The sequence below is a fragment of the Thamnophis sirtalis genome, unplaced genomic scaffold, assembly GCF_051295495.1.
Source record: "Thamnophis sirtalis isolate CommonGarterSnake01/CBP01778 unplaced genomic scaffold, rThaSir2_p1.2 scaffold_3, whole genome shotgun sequence".
NCBI classification, from domain to species: Eukaryota; Metazoa; Chordata; class Lepidosauria; order Squamata; family Natricidae; genus Thamnophis; species Thamnophis sirtalis.
Genome location: NW_028261383.1, coordinates 138,470,106 through 138,489,176, shown reverse-complemented (window position 1 = coordinate 138,489,176; position 19,071 = coordinate 138,470,106). Strand labels below are relative to the sequence as shown.

Sequence of the window (19,071 nt, the reverse complement as noted above, 5' to 3'; positions counted from 1 at the left end):
TTATTAGCTACAAATCCAAAGCAGCAACACATATTAGCTTTGCCCTCGTTAAAACAAAACTAAATCCAAACTAAATAGCGTGTTGGATGGAATTACTGCTTTTTGGCAAAACTTATGTTCTAAATAAACTGTTAAAGGCCGTGTGTTACCAGCTGCGAAATATAAGTTATATATCTTCTCACCTTGTTTACATGAACTACATTTAATGCTGCATTGTGAGGAGAAATTGATACGTAATCACTGCCATTGAACATTTCTGTCAGTATATTCTGGCTCTGAAGTGGGTTTATGATCATGTCATCAATGTTTATACCTAGAAGGTAATGAATAAAGGAAGACAGTGATCATTAACAAGTCTTTGTCAATAATCTCGCTCTACATTCAAATGAACGTAATGGTTACATTGCACTTCCCCATTCATGCCACGGAAAAAAACAGTTCTTCATATATATTCTCATTGAATGTATGGAACTGCAGTTACAACAGGGAAGTCTATCACTTCAGCAACACAGCTCTTCTAGAGCCTTGGCTATCAGGAAAAAGAGAAACATTTGGCTGCAAAAATTGCTCGCTCTAATTTCAATAAATTGAAAAATTCAGGCTGAGACTAAGCATCTCAGCCATGTATGGAAAATATTTTTTCAGTTGATTTATAGTGTGTATATTATATTATAACAACAACAACAACAACAACAATAATATTTAAATGTTCACTTGACTGAGTTTCATGTTTAATGAATAAAAGAAATAATAATAGAAATGAAAAGGAGTAGAAGAAAAAAACTGGAAAAAATATTGGTACTTTTTATTACTTACTAGTGGAGTTTTGAATAAGAAGGCTGGTTTTGTATTTATGATAAGTCTCATTTGGTTTAAGAAAGTATAAATCTGGAGAGAGTTTGATAGGAGCCACAGCATTTTTCAAGTATTCTTGATACACGTGAAACATAAAAATCTCAACACAAAGAAATACTAGGAACAGTGCTAACCTTTAAGAGAAAAAAATAAAGTTGAGTCAAATTACATTAAAGAATTACTGTCCTTTAGAGTAAAAGTGGACTAACATCTATCTGGAGTTGATTTTTTTTTCTATTAAGAAAATCGCCCAATCCATCTGAATTAAATTTGCTAAGTACAAATGTATACTAAACATGCCTGAATGCATCATTGCTGAATAGTAAATAATTCTGATTTTGTACTTTTTCAGAAAAATAAAAATTTAAATAATCTTAATTTCATCTGAGGTATTTTTGAAAATCATACACAGAAGGAAAATTAAGTATGAACAATGGGAGACAAAAATAAATAAATGAAGTGAGCAATGAAGAATTTTTTCAATGAAATAAAAGTTCATGATCGAATAAAGGCAGAGAAAGAACAGTTTACAAGACTAGGAGAGTAAATAAGAGAAAAAGACATAAAAGTGTAATTATATCATCTTAGAAAAGTTACACTTTTAGTTGCAAAAATAAATTAGCAAAGTCCTTAATTTTAAAAAAATAAATAAATTATGGAGGTCCAATAAGCTTACAAATATGTTCTCTTGAGAAGTTCTCTTACTAGTGAGTAAAACATTCTAAATATGCAATATATGCATAAGATCTTACAAGAGTTTTCTACTCCTACAATTTTAAAAGTTTTCTTATTTTAGAAAATTGCTTAAGATTTATAAGTTAAGCATGAATCATAGTAGTACAGTTTGTACAGACTAAACATTAGATATGAATGCTGGTCTACATGTATAGTCCAAAAATAATCTCTGGATAAAATTGGATTTATATAAATATCACCAATGGAATGGAATGGAATAGAATAGAATAACTTTATTGTCACTGTTAATGTATATTAATAGTTATCCATTAAAATGAAAGTTCATTACCACATTACTGATATCTCTTAAGACTGTTGTGAGAACTGACATCAATTTCTTTTATCACTAATTAGCCTTTCTTTTTTTCCAGCTTCTGGGTATTTAAAATTCCAAAGTAAGCAACCTGTGTTGCTCAGCTTATTAGTATTAAAAATTACTGCTTCAGGTTTACCCATCAACTCAGTTTTTCACTGATGTAAATCCTCAAGAGAGAAATTTCCTATATTTAAAATCACAAATTGTATTGTTATTTTCAACAAGTTACATTTAATTCCAGACAGGACATTTTTTTTATAATTTTGGGAACTAGCATGATCAACCAATTAAGAACAAAGTTTCTTATTTCTATTTTTCATATCAATTAAACTTTCCAAAATGTGGAGGAAACTCAATTGAAGATACTTACACTTCTGATATTGATTTAATGTCACGATTAAAACTGTGAAAATGAACCTTTGCAATAACAAGGGCCTGCTTTCTCCAAAGAGATTTATTGCTTATCGCACAAGATTTTCTCCTAGATAGCATTAACAGACTTTGCTCTAGATCATCAACAGAATTCCTATTCATTTTGTCTTCAGCTTGCTCTAAGTTAAAAACACCAAAATCTAGGAAATAAAGGAAAAATAAAAAATAAAAAAAATGTTTATAAATTTATCTTTTCCTGCTAGCTCTATACCGTATTTTCACCCATATAACCCGCGGGTTATATGCGGTTTTTACATGCACAGCGCCCCCCTGCGGGTTATATGCGTGGGCGGGGTATACAGAAGATATTTTACATGATCGGAGGCTTGCACAGGCTTCTTTCTCCGTTTCTTCCCCCACCCCGATCTCAGCTGTTTCCTTCTCCTCCGTTCCTTTCCTCTTCCCCAGCTTGCGCAGGCTTGTTTCTCCGTTTCTTCCCCCACCCCGATCTCAGCTGTTTCCTTCTCCTCCGTTCCTTTCCTCTTCCCCAGCTTGCGCAGGCTTGTTTCTCCGTTTCTTCCCCCACCCCGATCTCAGCTGTTTCCTTCTCCTCCGTTCCTTTCCTCTTCCCCAGCTTGCGCAGGCTTGTTTCTCCGTTTCTTCCCCCACCCTGATCTCAGCTGTTTCCTTCTCCTCCGTTCCTTTCCTCTTCCCCAGCTTGCGCAGGCTTGTTTCTCCGTTTCTTCCCCCACCCCGATCTCAGCTGTTTCCTTCTCCTCCGTTCCTTTCCTCTTCCCCAGCTTGCGCAGGCTTGTTTCTCCGTTTCTTCCCCCACCCCGATCTCAGCTGTTTCCTTCTCCTCCGTTCCTTTCCTCTTCCCCAGCTTGCGCAGGCTTGTTTCTCCGTTTCTTCCCCCCCCATCTCATCTGTTTCCCTTCTCTCTTACTCGTCGCGGGTTATATGCGTGGGCGGGGTATACGGAAAATATTTTACACGATCCGGAAAACCCGCGGGTTATTTGCGTGGGCGGGTTATTTGCGTGGGCGGGTTATATGGGTGAAAATACGGTAACTCTTGGCATCACATTGTTAGCAACATTTCATAATTAAATTAAATTAAATATATCAGCAAATGCTCAACAATATTTTTTGAGAACATCATCACTATTCATGGGAGAAAAAAAATCCACATCCACATACATATACTCTTTAAGGCACAGTTCTTAGAAATAAATATATTACTATTTTCTTGGAGTTTTCATCATCTTGTACTATAATTTTTTTAAAGAATGTGATTTTTGTACAGAAGTCTCCAAATTACAAATAAGAAATATGGTTTTAATTAATTCATCATATGATAAGTACCACATGAAGTTATATAACTAATTCTTACCCCGTTGGTCAGTTTCTGCTTCAACTTCCAGTTTGAAGAACACATCTTCTAAAGTTGAGGTAGAAAGGCCATAAGAAATAACACCCAAATGGGAATGAGTATCTAGATCAGCAAAGAGTGCTAGAGAGAGTGGAAGAGGAAGAATTATTTCAAAAATAAAAATAAAAAAAATTGGAGCACTTTTCTTCATTCCTCTCTTCTCTCCTTTCTTCCTTCCCTTTTCTTCCCTACCTCCCCTTCTTTCTTCCTTCTTCCACTCCTTGCTTCCTTCCTTCATTAATTCCTCCCTCCCTACCCCCCTTATTCCTTCTTCCTCTTCCCCCCTTCCTTCCTCTTCCTTCCTTCCATATAAAAGTAGCAAGAGTGCTGTTGAATGCCTTTTCAGATTATATATTGATTAGATTTATAGTTGGGCTAATTCTATAAGACTCGGAAGGTCTTACAGGTAGTCCTCGACTTACAACCATTCATTTAGTGAACATTCCAAGTGCATTGAAAAAAGTGACGTGGCCATTTTTCACACATACGACCATTGCAATATTCCCATAGTCACTTGATCAAAATTCAAATGCTTGGCAACTGGCTCACATTTATGACGGTTGCCCAGGATCATGTAATCATCTTTTGTGACTTTCTGATAAGCAAAATCAATGGGGAAACCAGATTGACTTTATAACCATGCTACTAACTTAATGAATGATATGATTCCCTTAACAGCTGTAGCTTAACACTGACTTGCTCAGTAATGAAAATTTTGGGCTCAGTTGTGGTCATAAATCGAGGACTACTGTACTTAGTGTGAATTCCAAATTAGGAGTTTTGAGGACTATCTAATATTTTTTAAAAAAATGCAACAAAAGGAAACAGAAATCATATGCAATCAGAAAATGCAGTTCTTCAAGGATATAATACCATGTAGGGGCTCAGTACTCTCCCAAATCAAGGGTAGGAGAACAACTATTATTTTCAAAGACTTCTTGAATATCACAAAGGTATTCATCATATGAACCTTGGGGCAGGGGGGGATTGCTGTTCCAGTGGGGATTGCTATTACTGAAAAGGTGTGTTTCCTGGATCCTGTCAAGTAACAGTTGGGAAACACACAGCCATGCAGAGAAGGAGCCTTAAGTGCAGTATTAGTCTTGTGCAGCCACAAGAGGTCCAGAACTGACCTCCTACTCTCTTAAGTTCTATAAAACATTATCTATCTCTTCTCAGGCTAAGGCTGGTAGTCTGGGTGGATTCCTTATTATAGACCCTTGATGGTAAACTTATGGCACGCAGAGCCCTCTCTGCGGGCATGCGAGCTGTCACCCCAGCTCAGCTCCACTATACATGTGAGCGCACCTCCTGCCAGTCAGCTGATTTTTTTGGTCTCTGCCGCATATGCACGGGGGGAATGCCTCCCCCACGGCATGGTTTTGCTCCTATGGGGCTGCAGGGAGGCCTCTAGGCCCAAAACTGTGGGGGGAGGTCATGCACATGCATGGGGGAGAGGGAGCACGGGGAGGCACATGGGGGGTTGTGCATTATGGGTGTGGGTGGGCACACAGGCTGTTGTGTGCATGTGCACACACTTTCAGCACACAACCACAAAAAGGTTAGCTAGCACTGTTATAGACAGAATATAATAAAGTAATGTGGTTGAATATTACATGTGTAGGTCCGGTTACTTGTGCCTGAAAGTAACATTGTTTAATCAAAGGGACCTAGGATATGGCTACTCTGCCTGGCTTCACATGATGGGCAGAAACTATTGGACATATATGAAATATGTCGTGGAGGATTTTCTAAGTGGCAACTGTTACAATGAACTGTGAACTGCATGTTGTGAAGCAGTGGAATCCATTGCTTCATAATGTACTATGATCATATGACTGCATTCCGGGCTGGATGCAACTTCTGAGTGGTCCTTAAAAGCATCATGCATGGTTCATTGCAACACTCGACTCTGAGGTGATTAAGGCTTTAGTGACTGTCTAGAATCTTCTAATCTAGGAATGGGCACAGATGGTACCTGAAATGAATCCCTTCAAAGTCCTTCTTAATCACAGCTGCCACCTGCTCTTTGAGCAGGAGCTGCAAGTTGAAGAAAACCACAGACTGTTCATTGGTCCTGAATGTGGAACTACTACCCCATTCAGGACTAATAATGGAAAATTTCTGGAGTGAGAATCTTTCTAGGAGTGATTCTAGTCTGTTTCTTTCCATACAGACTCACACAATCTCCAGACTGAAACAAGACGTTGGAAGCATTACTTGGGCAGTCCAGGGTTAAGATAGTGTACATAAACTGGGTATTTTTGTTCAAATTCAGAAGAATGGAGCACAATACAGATAAGAAATAGACAATTGTTTACTTTAACTGGAACTGTTGGGCTCCAGGTGTGCAAAGAAAGAACGAAGAACAATAAACAGAAAGTCCCCAGGTTAATTAGATTGTCCCCAAATCTAATGTTATTTGCCTTCTCTCCCCCCCTTCCACCGCCTATCAATCCTTAGCAATTCTCATAGTCAAGGAATGTATGCACCCCATTCATACAACTCATCGACCACAGCTACCCCTCACAACTGTATCAGCATTCTCCCCGATTGCTCCTGTTTCAAAACACGCAGCAGCTACTGTGGTGCTTGCTGATATGGCCAGCCCAGCCAATTGTTGCCTCAGATTTCAACATCCAATTTTCAGTGGAGAAAAAGAGAAAAGCTGTACCTGAAAATCTGTCTGTATCTTTATACGGTAAGGCATAGACGAGTTGCTCTTCAGTCTCCTTCAACAGACTGGCTCCAGGGATATGCTGCCTGATCAAGAACGCTGTACCTTCTGTGTTACAGTACCTGTCTATCTGCATACTAAAGAAGATCAAATACACAGCAGGGATAAAAGCATTATTGCTATATCATGGATCTCATTATTTTTAAACATAACAAGCAAGATTATAATAGAGAATGTGTACCAGGATCCTCCTTAGTAGTTCATACAGTATATCGATAGTTGTGCTATCTAATTGCTTTAGTCTAGCAAGATTTTGTGTACAAGTGAACAACAACAAAGAAAAATATTAAGAAGTAACTCCATGCGTTGTTCTTGGTTCTTGGTCCTGATAGATAGGATCAATAGTAAATGTGTTGAAGTTTCTTGTGGGTGGCCCTTTTTCTCTGGAACATCATTTCCCTGGAGGTACAGCTGACCTGTATCTTGACACTTTCCCAAAAGACTAAAAATGTGGTTTTGTCAGCAGTCCTGGGGATTTCAAAATGGAAATGGAGATGACCAAGTGATTTGATTGGGTTGCCGCTGACATTGGGGGGATGAGATAGGGTTTTTGTGGAGTTTTCTGTCCTGGATTTTTAAATGTTGTAAGCCGCCCAGTCACTTATGAGTTTAATAAATAAATAAAGTGTTAAACTGCTACAAATGGAGCGCTGGAGGTTCATGGCCAGGATCTGTGAAAAATGTTCTTTTCTTCATTATAGCAAATCTGTTTGAAGGCTCCTAACAATATATTTTATTTATTTTTATTTTATTTATAAACATGATTTTGGATATATGAAATGGATAGAAATAAAAAGAAACATTAGGACAGAGATGGTAGGCACATTGGTACGCTTATGCACGCCCCTTACAGACCTCTAAGGAATGGGGTGAGGTCGACAGTAGATAGCCTAACGTTAAAGTTGTGGGGGTTTGAGGAACTAACAACAGAGTCAGGTAGTGCATTCCAGGCATTGAGTACTCTGTTGCTGAAGTCGTATTTTCTGCAATCGAGTTTGGCGCGGTTTACCTTGAATTTGTATCTATTGTGTGCTCATGTATTGTTGCGGTTGAAACTGACTGAAGTAGTAATTGACAGGTAGGACATTGCAGCGGATAATTTTATGTACTATGCTTAGGTCAGACTAAGGGGGCGTAGTTCTAAGTTGTCTAAGCCCAAAATTTCAAGTCTGGTTTTCCTCTACTGTTTTTGTTTTAATATCATTGTAGTGAAAGGTGTGCATTATTTTTTTTAACTACAAACATTCCTTTATAGAACTAGTAAAGAAATGTTAAACTTCAAGAAGGCAGATAAGTTCTGATCTATTCATGTTTGATTACTTGAATATTTAATAAATTTATTCAGATAATTTTACTGTTATATGTACAGTACGTACAATGGCAGCTACTTCATACTTGTAGCCAAGAAAATAGCATGTAAAGCTTTTAAAATATATAAAAGCTATGTAAAATACAAGGTGTTTTCATTTTAATTATTTAAAATGTTTACAGACTGCCCACTATTTTGGGTCCTCAGGCTGCGTTACAATCTACCTTTTTTATTAGGCTTGCTATTCAAAATAACAAATTGTTAAGTAACTCACACTCCTTCTACACTTCAATCCTCTCTTTTGTGAAATAAAATTACGATGGTTCAGAAACACTTTATAAAGTTTAGGTAAAAGTAATGTATTTGAAATAGGCAGTGAAGCTAATAATACCTCAAACGATAGCCAATTCCCCATTTTGTCTTAAGGAAGAGAGAGGAGCCAAGACATTTCAGCATTCCGCGGGAAATCACAGCTTTACGATCTAGAAACAGGAGTACATGGAATCTTCAGTTATTCTTTTTTAGACAATAAACATCAAAGGAATATTCATGGGCTACATATCTCTCAACATGCCTGCAACAATGTCTGCTTCGTCCATGAAATGGGTACTGAATACTGTCACAGAATTGGCTTTTCTGTTTTTCAAGAGGTTCCAAACGGTTTGCCGTGAGCATGGGTCCATACCAGTTGTTGGCTCATCTAACAGCAATACCTAAATAAATAAATATAAGTAAACACACATACACACACACTTATCATTAAGTCATCATTTTTAACACAGCATAAATATTCTTCATTAACTTTATTACTACTTTCTATCAAAACATATGTGACATGATCACAAAATTATAAGTGATAAGGATATAACCATTACAAGAAAGCAATGAGCAAAGTAAAACAGAAGTTTTATAAATTAATGTCATCCAAAGTTAAAACTCATAATTTGGAATTCACAATAGAAATCACGCTAAGTAGAGTAGTCCTCAACTTCTGATCGCCATTGAGTCCAAAACTTCTGTTGCTAAGCAAGATAGTCGTTAGGTGAATGTTGCCCCATTTTATGACCTTTTTTGCTACAATTGTTAAGTGATTGTTAAGAATCTGGCATCCTCACTGACTTTGTCAGAAGGAAAAGATAACCACATGACCCTGGCAGAGGTGATATTCTGCCAGTTCGTCCCGGTTCGGGCGAACTTGTAGTAGTGGTGGCGAGAGACTCCGCCCATCTGCCAAGACATCATCACGGATGCGCTGCATATGCCCAGAAGGTTCTGCACATGTGCAGAAGCACTGCATGCGAGCTCCCCGTATCGAACCGGTAGCAAAGGTAAGTCGATTTCATGCCTGGACCCTGGACTAATACAACTGTCATAAATACATGCTACTGTAATTGCCAAGTGTCCAAATTTTGATCATGTGACCATGGCACTGTTGCAATGGTTGTAAATCTGAAAAACAGTCATAAGGCACTTTTTTCAGTGCTGTTGTATGGTCACTAAGCAAATGGTTGTAAGTTGAGGACTATCTGTTATGACTTCTACAGTTTAAACTAGAATAACTTTACAACATTTCTAACAAAATATTTTTACTGTGGGCAAAACACCTAAGATTTACATTGCTTCTGCAGCCCTGTGGTTGTAGCAGAAAGTCACCTTTTCCAGACTGAGGTACTTTGGCTCACAAGGTATTCAGAGCAAACTACAGGCTATGACATCTTTTCATTAGATAATTCTCCTGATTCTGTGTTTCCTATCTTTCTGACCCATGAAAGCAACTGGCAACTCCCACCTGTCTCCCTCTAATTACAATATTATTAGTTCCACATCTGCTGACTATTGACTATCTGTTGATTATTCAATCCAAGATTCCCTGGAAAGGAATCTGAGAATTTTGGAAGCAGTCTCAAAACAACACAAATCAAATGATGCAAATATTTCCATTTCTATTCCCATTTAGGTTTTTGGCTTCCTCTGAATATTTCAGTATCAGGACAATCTCCAGTCAATACCAGAGGAGCTCATAGTGCCATGAGTTCCTCATGGCGCTATTATTCTTTTCAGAACCATAATCAATGCTAATGTGGAATTTCTCCATGGAGTTGAAATAGGGCAAAAATGAAACTGATTTCTAGGCACTGTATTTTTTAGTTTATTCAATCAATTGATCTATTTCTAAATATGTCTGATTAGCATGTCTCTGATGGGTCTGGACAAAACATCACAGCCAACCCATCACAGCTCGCTATGGGACAAGAGTTACACTAATATTAAAGAAATTGGGGAAAAGAATAATTAAAGAAAGGATGCAAAAGGAGGTACAAAATGAAATATGAATGATAAAAATAAAAATTATTTTAAATAATTAAATTGAATTGTTGAATTGTCCCATGGTGAGTTGTCCCGCAGCAAGTTGGCCACACAAGTTGACCGTAGCAACTTGCCCCATTCCAGCCTTTCATACGTATTGCTGAAGTAACGTAATGTAATAATCTGAGTAAATTTTGAGAGAAAAATGTACTAAGCTAAGCATGGTAGTTTAACCAACTAAATTACCTAACTACCTAAACTAGTAGAGAAGCAAAATAAGAGGAAGGGGGGTGGGGGTAGAGAGAGATTTCATATATATGCATACACATACAGTATGTATGTATGTATGTATGTATGTATGTATGTATGTATATCTATATGTGTGTGTGTTTGTGTGTGTGTGTATGTATATGTATGTACATACATACATACACAAACACACACACACTTACATACACACATACATACTTGTATTCAGGTCTTTTCCCGTGTAAGACTACACACATACAAACATACATATACACCAGTGACGTGGAGGCAGGGGAGGCAGGGGAGGCAGAGCCTCACCACTGTCATCATGAAAAGAACAAATAATGTAAAAGGAAAAAGGCTGAGGTAGTTGCTGCCAGAGTCACAGTGGATGACTCTGCTTAGTGCTTAATTGTTTAAAAAAGCAGTGCCCTCTATAGGAGGAGGCGGGAGAACCACGTGCCTCATTTAGTCTGACTTTATGATCACTTGAGCAGAGTTAAGCAAGGTTAAAAGCCGAAAAATTCCTTATGTAGATGAGGCACGTGATTCTCTTGCCTCCTCCTGTAGAGGGCGTTATTTTAGAGGCTTTTTTAAACAGTTAAGCAGAGTCATCCATTGGGACTCTGGCAGCAACTAGCCCAGCCTGATCTCAGCAGCTTTTGCCTTTTTCCTTTTACATTTTTACATTTTCATGATGGCAGGCAAGAGCAGAGTTGAAATCCTCTGTGATTGTGAAACAGCTGGAAAAGGTATGTGGGTTGGAGGGAGGGGGAGAAATTCAAAATTAATGCAATCTGTAAGTAATTTGTGTGTATGTGTGTGTGTGTGTGTGTGCGCGCGTGCATGTGTTTGTTTCTTCATTCAAACAAACTCTCTCTCTCAATTTGTGAGTTTGTTTGAGAGGGAAGAGAGGGAAGGTGGGAGAGGCAGGGTGGGCAGCCCGCCAGCTTTCTTCCTCTGTGTCCACGGCAGCCCGCCAGCAGAGGCGGGTCTTTTGCCCGCCTCTGCTGGCGGGCTGCCACTTTCTTTTGCCCAGAGGCGGGGAGTTCAGGCGAGCTGGCGGGTTGCCGCTTGCCCAGAGGCGGCACTTTCTTCCCCGGCAGGTGGGCAGCATTGGAAGGTGGACTGAGAAGCCCAGCGGGCTGCTTTGTCTCGCATGGGGACTTGGGAGAGGGTGGGTGTGGTGGCGCTGCGCTTCCCAGATGCGGGCGTTGCCTGGAAAAAGCACGTGGAAAAGCTTCCTCTTTCTGGTGTAGAAGCCGGAGATGCCACAACCTCTTCGGCCACGGTTTTGCTCGGAGAGCGGCTGAACTTTCCGCAGTAAAGGCGCTCCACCTCAATGCAGATGAGAACCCAAAGTTTCTGCAGGAGAAGAGGGAGAGGCAGGAGAGGGCGCGCTGCTAGGTGCGGCACCAAAGATGCCACTGCCTCAGAAAGCCGCTCTTCAAGAAAATGGGTTTGTTGCCCTTGCTTGGGATACCAGGCATCACCCTTCCCTCAGCCCCTTGGTTGTGTGTGGGGGGGGAGAGGCTGTCTTCCTTCCAGCCAGAGCCTTTCCTCGCCCCTTCTTCCTTCACGCCTGGCCATTCTGAGGCGAGCTGCTGGTCAACACCCGTGAATAGAGGGAGGGTTTTTTTCTTAACCGCCCGGCAAAGGAACGAAGCTGAGCAGCCGCTGTCCCCTCCCCTGCAGGCTTCCTGCCCTGCCACAGAAAGCGCTTTCCAACGAGTGGTTAGTGACCCAGTCCAATGCAGAGCTGAAGTGCCTGTTATTGGCCCAGGTGGCTAAGCCAAAGGGAAGAGGCGGGCCGGTGGCTGCAGCGTAGTGGGGACTCCTGTCCCCCGGGCGAGATCCCTCGCCCACCACACAGTCTCCCCCGCTGGCTGAGCAGAGCTTCTTCGTGAATTGCACCCTATAGCCCGCCTTTTCTATAGGGCTAAGCCAGCTATGGATCCTGTTGGATTCCACAAACCCTACTTCCCATAATACAGGAGCCAGTCAGGGTTTTCCTGGACAAAACACCAGCCTGTCTATAGCTGGTTTCCTACAAGCACCTGATTCTGAAAATTCCTTTTTTCCGTGGTCCTATAATTCCTTGACTTTTAAGAGCTGGAGTGCTCTTTTCACTTCAGCCCTAATATCGCCTCTCCTTTCCTGAGAGCCTCGGAGATGCTGGTTTCAACTTCTCAATGAACACTGCAAATTTTTAAAGGAGCCGGGTCATCCTTGCAACCCTGAGAAGGGCGCTCTGTTGTCCAAATCTGTTGCCCTGAATACAGTTGGGTGACCACTCATCTTCCCCGTGGGAGAGAGCTGAAATGAGTCCTCTCTTGAGAGCAGAGAGTTGGGGAAAGCAATATGTAGCTTCCTTGCCTCAATAAAACTACATTGAACCTTAAACACCTGTAGAGAAAGCAAGGTAGAGAAAGCAAGCTCAGGCGGGCGAAAGAAAGTGCTTCACTGACTAAAGCGTTTTCTTTCGCCCACCTTGAGCTCTGCTCTGCGTGCGAAAGAAAGTGCTTTAATCAGTGGGGTGCTGGGGGAGAGGAGAGAATGCTCAGGCATTTTCTCCTCTCCCCTGACATCCCACTGACTAAAGCGCTTTCTTTCGCCCTCCTGAGCTCTGCTGCATGCAAAAGAAAGCACCTTAATCAGTGGGGTGCCGGGAGAGAGAATGCTCAGGCATTCTCTCCTCTCCCCCGACATCCCACTGACTAAAGCACTTTCTTTCGCCCACCTGTCAGAGCTCAGGCGGGCAAAAGAAAATGCTTTAGTCAGTGGGTTGTAGGGGGAGAGGACTGCCTCACCAGCCATAAACCTCACTGCACATCACTGAAATCCACATAATAGCATAACATTTAAAAAATTAATCTTCCTCAGAAAAACTATAATATTGCTGTAAACACATTAGTTAACATGCTAATTGGCCCAGGTAGCAATTTCAATATTTTGACATGTTGCTAGTAAAAGACAGGCACCTGTCATCATTCAGTTATCAGAATTGACCAAAGATTACAAGCTAGGCAATCACTGAAAGTGATCTGTTTTCACCTTATAAATTATAATTTCTATGGCTGCTATGTATTTGATTTGTTGTATCATATGAATTTCATTTATTTTTACTGTAAGCCTCCCATAATCACATTCTATATGTGAGATGGGCAGATATAAATTGATTAAATAAATAAATATGGTCATTGGAAATTATAATTTTGCAATGAAATTAATTTTACAAATACTTGGCTATTGTACAGATACAAGAGAACTGGGGGGAAAAATAAATGTTTTGTTTTTTTGGCATTTACCTTTGGATCTCCAAGAACTGCAAATCCAACTGATAGCTTCCTTTTCTGGCCTCCACTCAAGGTTTTTGCTTGATTATCTTTAAAGAACTGCATATCCAAGTCTAATAAAACGTTCTGAACCTTACAAAATCCAGCAGAAAGGGCTTTAATTATGTTTAATAGATATTAATTGTGTGTTATAATAATAAAATATTATGCATTATTGTGTTTATTAATACAAGCTTGTATACCACCCAATTCAGTCTAGATGCTGGGCAGTTTAAAATTGAAAACATTAAAAACACTCATAATAGTGCCACACCTTCTCTCACCCAGCAATCAGCTGAACAGCTCTGTCAAATGAGATTCATTGGAAGAGATTTTGAAATGCAAAGCTTAGACACGTATGTATGTACACAAATAAGCATAGATATAAAACTCATTAAAAACAAGGATTTTTAGGAGCATTTGGTTTGATCAAATATATTTTCTTATGGTGTCCTTAGTTTATAGTTTCTTAAAATATAATAAAATATTATGAAATTAATCATTTACTAATCTGGGTATATGTATGATAACTTTTTCAAAAATAATATATTTTAATGTGCTTCATCTTGATGAATGCTATGATGGATTATAGTCTTGCTGCAAAAAAACATTATTGGTAATTTTATTTTATCAAAATTATAACACTGGGCATGGAATATAAGGGGTATTTAACTGACTCACCTCTTGTATTAAATCGTTGGGAGGTATGCCTTTAACAGAGGCAATAATTGATAAATTTTCTTCCACAGTTAATACATCAAAAAAAATATCTATCTGTTGGCAAACTCCCATTATCTTTCTTACATCTAGCATTTCATCTATTTCAGAAACTTGATATCCATATATTGACGCAAAGCCTAATTTATAAAAATAATGAAGAGAGGAAATAATCATATGGCTAATAACAGACAGAATACAGTGAAATAGGTATAGCTATCATAATACATTAAAAACTAATAGAGAGAAAGAGTCGTCTGCTATAATAGATTGCTCAGGAAATCCAAATGAAACTTTATGTATTCATATTTGACACCTTGTACACAATTTATACATACATCAAAGAGGAATGGGACATTCTATCTTAACTATTTTACATATGTATAAAACAACAAAGAGGATTTTAATAGCCAAGATTTTAAAGTGGGCATAAAAAAGAAAAATGAAAACATTTTAACAATATATACCATCAGATGGTGGACACAATCCACAAAGAATATTCATCAAAGTTGTTTTGCCTGTTCCACTGTGTCCAAGCAATGCTGTGATCTGACCTTCATATATGTCAAAGGATAAATCTATTTAAAAAATAATAATTAGTAGGGGGATTATATATATATCAGTAAGCATTGCTACTAGTCCCATCATAAACATTTAGAATGTCATTGAAAGAACATTTTGACCCTTAAGTAGCATACATTAGCATATGCTGAATATAATTAAAGTTATTGAAGAAGTAACAAATCATGATTGTTAAGAGTTATTCGCCTACATCACTGTTAACAAAGTGCAAGAATTCCAATGTCAGATTACAAAAAATTAAACACTCTTACTTTTCAAAGCTTCCACAATTTCATCCTTTTTAACAAAGGATTTCCCAATATGGCTGATTCTGAAAAAAAAGACAGGCAGATGCAATTTTTCCGAACAGATACAATTTTTTTAGAAATCAGAGTACATTGTAGTTTTTACATGCATGATGTTTAGCTGGTTTGGGCCCGAACTAAAGACAACATGGAAAAATGGAGGTTTCTCCCAGTGAACAAGGGTATTTACTGAGAATGTGGCACTACTCAAACAATTATCCAACTTTTACAGTTCCTCCTGGGACCAACATGTACACAGAAGATTTGCTGCTTGGAAATACCCATGCCATCAATGTGGCCCGGTGTTGGGTTAGAACTATATAAATTTATGTTTTTTATTAAAGTTTTAATCTTTTCAAATTTAAACTAATAATTTTCTATTTTCTAGTTCCTGCATTTTTGACACAAGATGAGATGAGACAAGACATGCAAGGAAGTCTCTTTCTTGAGCTGGTCTACCTTGACGGCTGACATAGAAATGCTTTTTATGGTGTTGTAGTAAAAGGGTATGGAAACCAATGCCAACCAACATCCAATATGGATTGTTTTCCCTTGGGCTATAAATCACCACATCCCTATAAAGAACACACACAAAATAACTTCACAAGGCAGAGTAAAGAATACTTATATATGAAAATTATCATATAATATTTAAATGGCAGATGATAATTATTTTCCACATTCCTGAACCTTAAAAAGAAAAAATGTATTCAACCAAAGTTGCTCTTTATTTGTGACTGCACAAACAAATTACCCTGTTATTTTTCTTAGATACAAAATACGTATTAATTGGCATTGTGGATTTAAATTTAATCATTTTAATTTACTCAAAATTAATCCGTCATACCTGATAGCTTCTTTTCCCCTAAATTCAGAAGGTATTGGTTCAATGACCTGATTGAAATCTAGGTTTTCATTACTACAGCTCTCATACAATTCTTCATAATTTCTTGGTTTTTTAATCCAAAATGAGGGCTTTAAAAAGAAGAAAAAACTCCGTCGCAATCCATATGCCCCTGGAATTAAAGTACACATATATAAAGGGTAAATATTTAATATTTTGGAGTACTGAGGCAGTTCAAAAAGGTGGTTTTAAACTATGTATGCAACAATGAAAAGAAATGCTCCAATTGATCAAGCCCACATTTCTCCCACTAGCTTGCACCATTTCATTTTTGAGCACTACTCTCTCTTTTCGCAAATTTATTCCTTTTTTAACTTTGAAAAACTAATACTTTTAAGTAAGATCAAGTATAAAAGTAATTTGAAAATGTTGTTCCTATTTAAGACAAACTAAGAAAGCAAAGTATATACTGTCAAGGCTTGCCAGCAAACATAGTCAATTTAGTTATCAACTGATGTTATTTTAATGCTCAGATTTATTTCAGTGCTTAGCAAATGCACAAGAAATTATTTAAAATGGTTAACCCTGAATGAGGTATATCTTCATTTGATCCTGAGCTAGATAGATGATTTATGACTGGAGTTCCAGATTCACATGCGCCTGAAGTGATTTTCTCCATTTGTCAATTAGAGGTATGGCACTCAGTCTTTATGAGAGAAAAATGTAGGCAGAGAGCATGTACAACTACTCACATGCCTATATAATTTATGTAGTGTGACTCTATATTGCCTTATGCAGCCCATAAACTGTTATCTTGAAATATACATTTGAACGTTTATCCTGCTGCATAAAAATTTGTTTCCTATTTGGCTAGATTTACACAATGAAACCATAACATGATTTATTTTTGATTGCATGATATGAAGCCATGGATTGTGATGTGAAAGCTATGGGTTAGGGCATATTGTGCAATCTCAGTCAATTTTAGTTTATACAACAATTAGGGTTTAATATACCATGGCTTAGCACAATTTGTAAATTTGCAATAGCACTTATATATCACTTTACAGTGCTTTACAACACTCTCCAAGTGGTTTATGGAGTCAGCATATTGCCCCCAACAATCTGGGTCCTCATTTTACCCTCCTCGGAAGGATGGAAGGCTGAGTCAACCTTCAGCCTGGTGAGATTTGAACTGCCAAATTGGAGGCAGTCAGCTGAAGTAGCCTGCACTATTGCACTCTAACCACTGCACCACCGTGGCAAATTAGTTCACTGTGTATGTAAATAGTCCTCAACTTGCAAATGATCACTTAGTGATCATCTGACATTATCATAGACCACCCCAAAATATACTTACAACCCACTTAAGAAGTTCTGACAGCTGCCCACCTCCCAACAGTCACATGATTGCATTTCTGGTGCTTGGCAACCAACCTACCTTTACAGCGGTTTACAGCAGGGGTGTCAAACTTGATTTCATTGAGGGCCGCATCAGGATTGTGTTTGAACTCAAGGGGCCAGGGTGGGCATGGCCAGCTTGATGTCACTCGTGTTGGGGGTGGGGGCTTGAGACCTCTGCCAGCAAAAATGGGCTCCCAAACTTCATTTTTGACTGCGACAGTCTCCTGCAACCCTCTGCCAGCAAAAACAGAGCTCAGTGGGGCCACACGCAGCACTCACAAACTCTGTTTTCGCTGACAGAAGCACCATGGGCCAGTCCTTTGCTGTTTCCAGGATGGCCCCGTAGGCCAGATCTAAGTACCCCGCGGGATGCATCTGGCCCCCGGTCCTTGACTTTGACATCCCTGGTTTACAGCATCCTGCAGTCATATTTTGCTGAAAAATGCCATTTAATTCTGGTTTTCGGCAAAAATATCCCAGAGTGAACAATGGGTTCCCTTAACAACTGTGGCATTGGCTTAACAACTGCCACCCCCCAAAATGTTGCAAAATTGGATCAGTCATATGATGATCTGCTTTACGACCATCACAATTTATAAACGCTAATGAATGAGCAGGCTCCATTATGTTTGTAAGTCAAGGACTATATGTAATGCCTTCTTTCTGAGCTTCTGTAACATATGAATGTTGTGGAATGTTAAACTTCTTGGATGCTTTCTCTCACTAAGACTAAGTTTCAGATTCAAAATTACTTCTTAAGCACTGTATCTGAATGGTCAGTGGTGTATTAACCATTAAGCAGATTAAGCATGTGCTTAGGGCACCAGGCCCAAAGGAGGCACCACAAAGTTGAGAAAGAAAAAAACCAATGAAGATTTGTACAATATATACAAAGGTGAGGGGCAACAAGATTTGTCAGGCTTAGGGCACCAGTGAGCCTTAATACACCACTGTGAACAGTTATTGAATATATCTCACCATTTACATTCTTTTCCAGTTGTAATAAACATACCTGGAATCACCTGATCAAAGTAAATCCCTAGGAGTAGATACAGCATGCTATCAAGAGCCAATAGCGTAAAAGTAATAATTAGTGGATAAGGACCATGGGTTATATGTGAGAAAACAGCTCCTTGTTCATAATCTTCCAGATGTATAACCTGCAAGCCAATGTGAAAGTGCCATGGCATTAAAATGTTAACGAAAAGTTAAGAGTTACAGAACTCTAATTATCAGAGAATAATGAGAGGGAAATCTCCCCCAAGCTCAATTCAGATTGGAACCAGCAGCTATAAGCTAATTAATGCTCAGAAAATCAGACCTCTATATTTATTAGGTTTTCTCCTCTCTAAGCCTTCATTTCTGGTTTGCAGCTAGCAATACAACAGAAATTTGTGGCCAAAGCAGCAAAAAGGAATGTTGGGGAATGTAGAAATACGTAATAAAGAGGCTATATATTTTACATCTTTTTTATTTTACACTAAAGGCTGCACCCACAGACACCTACTACTATTTTGATAACAAAACATGGTTGAAATATGCATTGTGATGTTCTAATACAAATCCCATCCTTTTGTATGTGCGTCCTGATATT

The 19,071-nt window shown here is 38.7% G+C and overlaps 1 protein-coding gene across 1 annotated transcript in view; it reads right to left on the bottom strand.

Annotated features, from left to right (window-relative positions):
• The window catches only part of LOC106552449 (cholesterol transporter ABCA5), a 59,771-nt gene that overhangs the window by 23,924 nt on the left and 16,776 nt on the right, over positions 1-19,071 (bottom strand). Inside the window, exons 10-22 of the mRNA XM_087710203.1 lie at positions 18,490-18,637; positions 16,077-16,245; positions 15,197-15,255; positions 14,831-14,941; positions 14,328-14,503; positions 13,620-13,739; positions 8,330-8,468; positions 8,147-8,237; positions 6,384-6,523; positions 3,671-3,790; positions 2,277-2,478; positions 817-989; positions 183-313 (exon numbers count right to left, since the gene is read on the bottom strand). Coding sequence (XP_087566329.1) covers positions 183-313; positions 817-989; positions 2,277-2,478; positions 3,671-3,790; positions 6,384-6,523; positions 8,147-8,237; positions 8,330-8,468; positions 13,620-13,739; positions 14,328-14,503; positions 14,831-14,941; positions 15,197-15,255; positions 16,077-16,245; positions 18,490-18,637 — 1,779 coding nt within the window. The remainder of the gene's footprint in view (positions 1-182; positions 314-816; positions 990-2,276; positions 2,479-3,670; positions 3,791-6,383; positions 6,524-8,146; positions 8,238-8,329; positions 8,469-13,619; positions 13,740-14,327; positions 14,504-14,830; positions 14,942-15,196; positions 15,256-16,076; positions 16,246-18,489; positions 18,638-19,071) is intronic.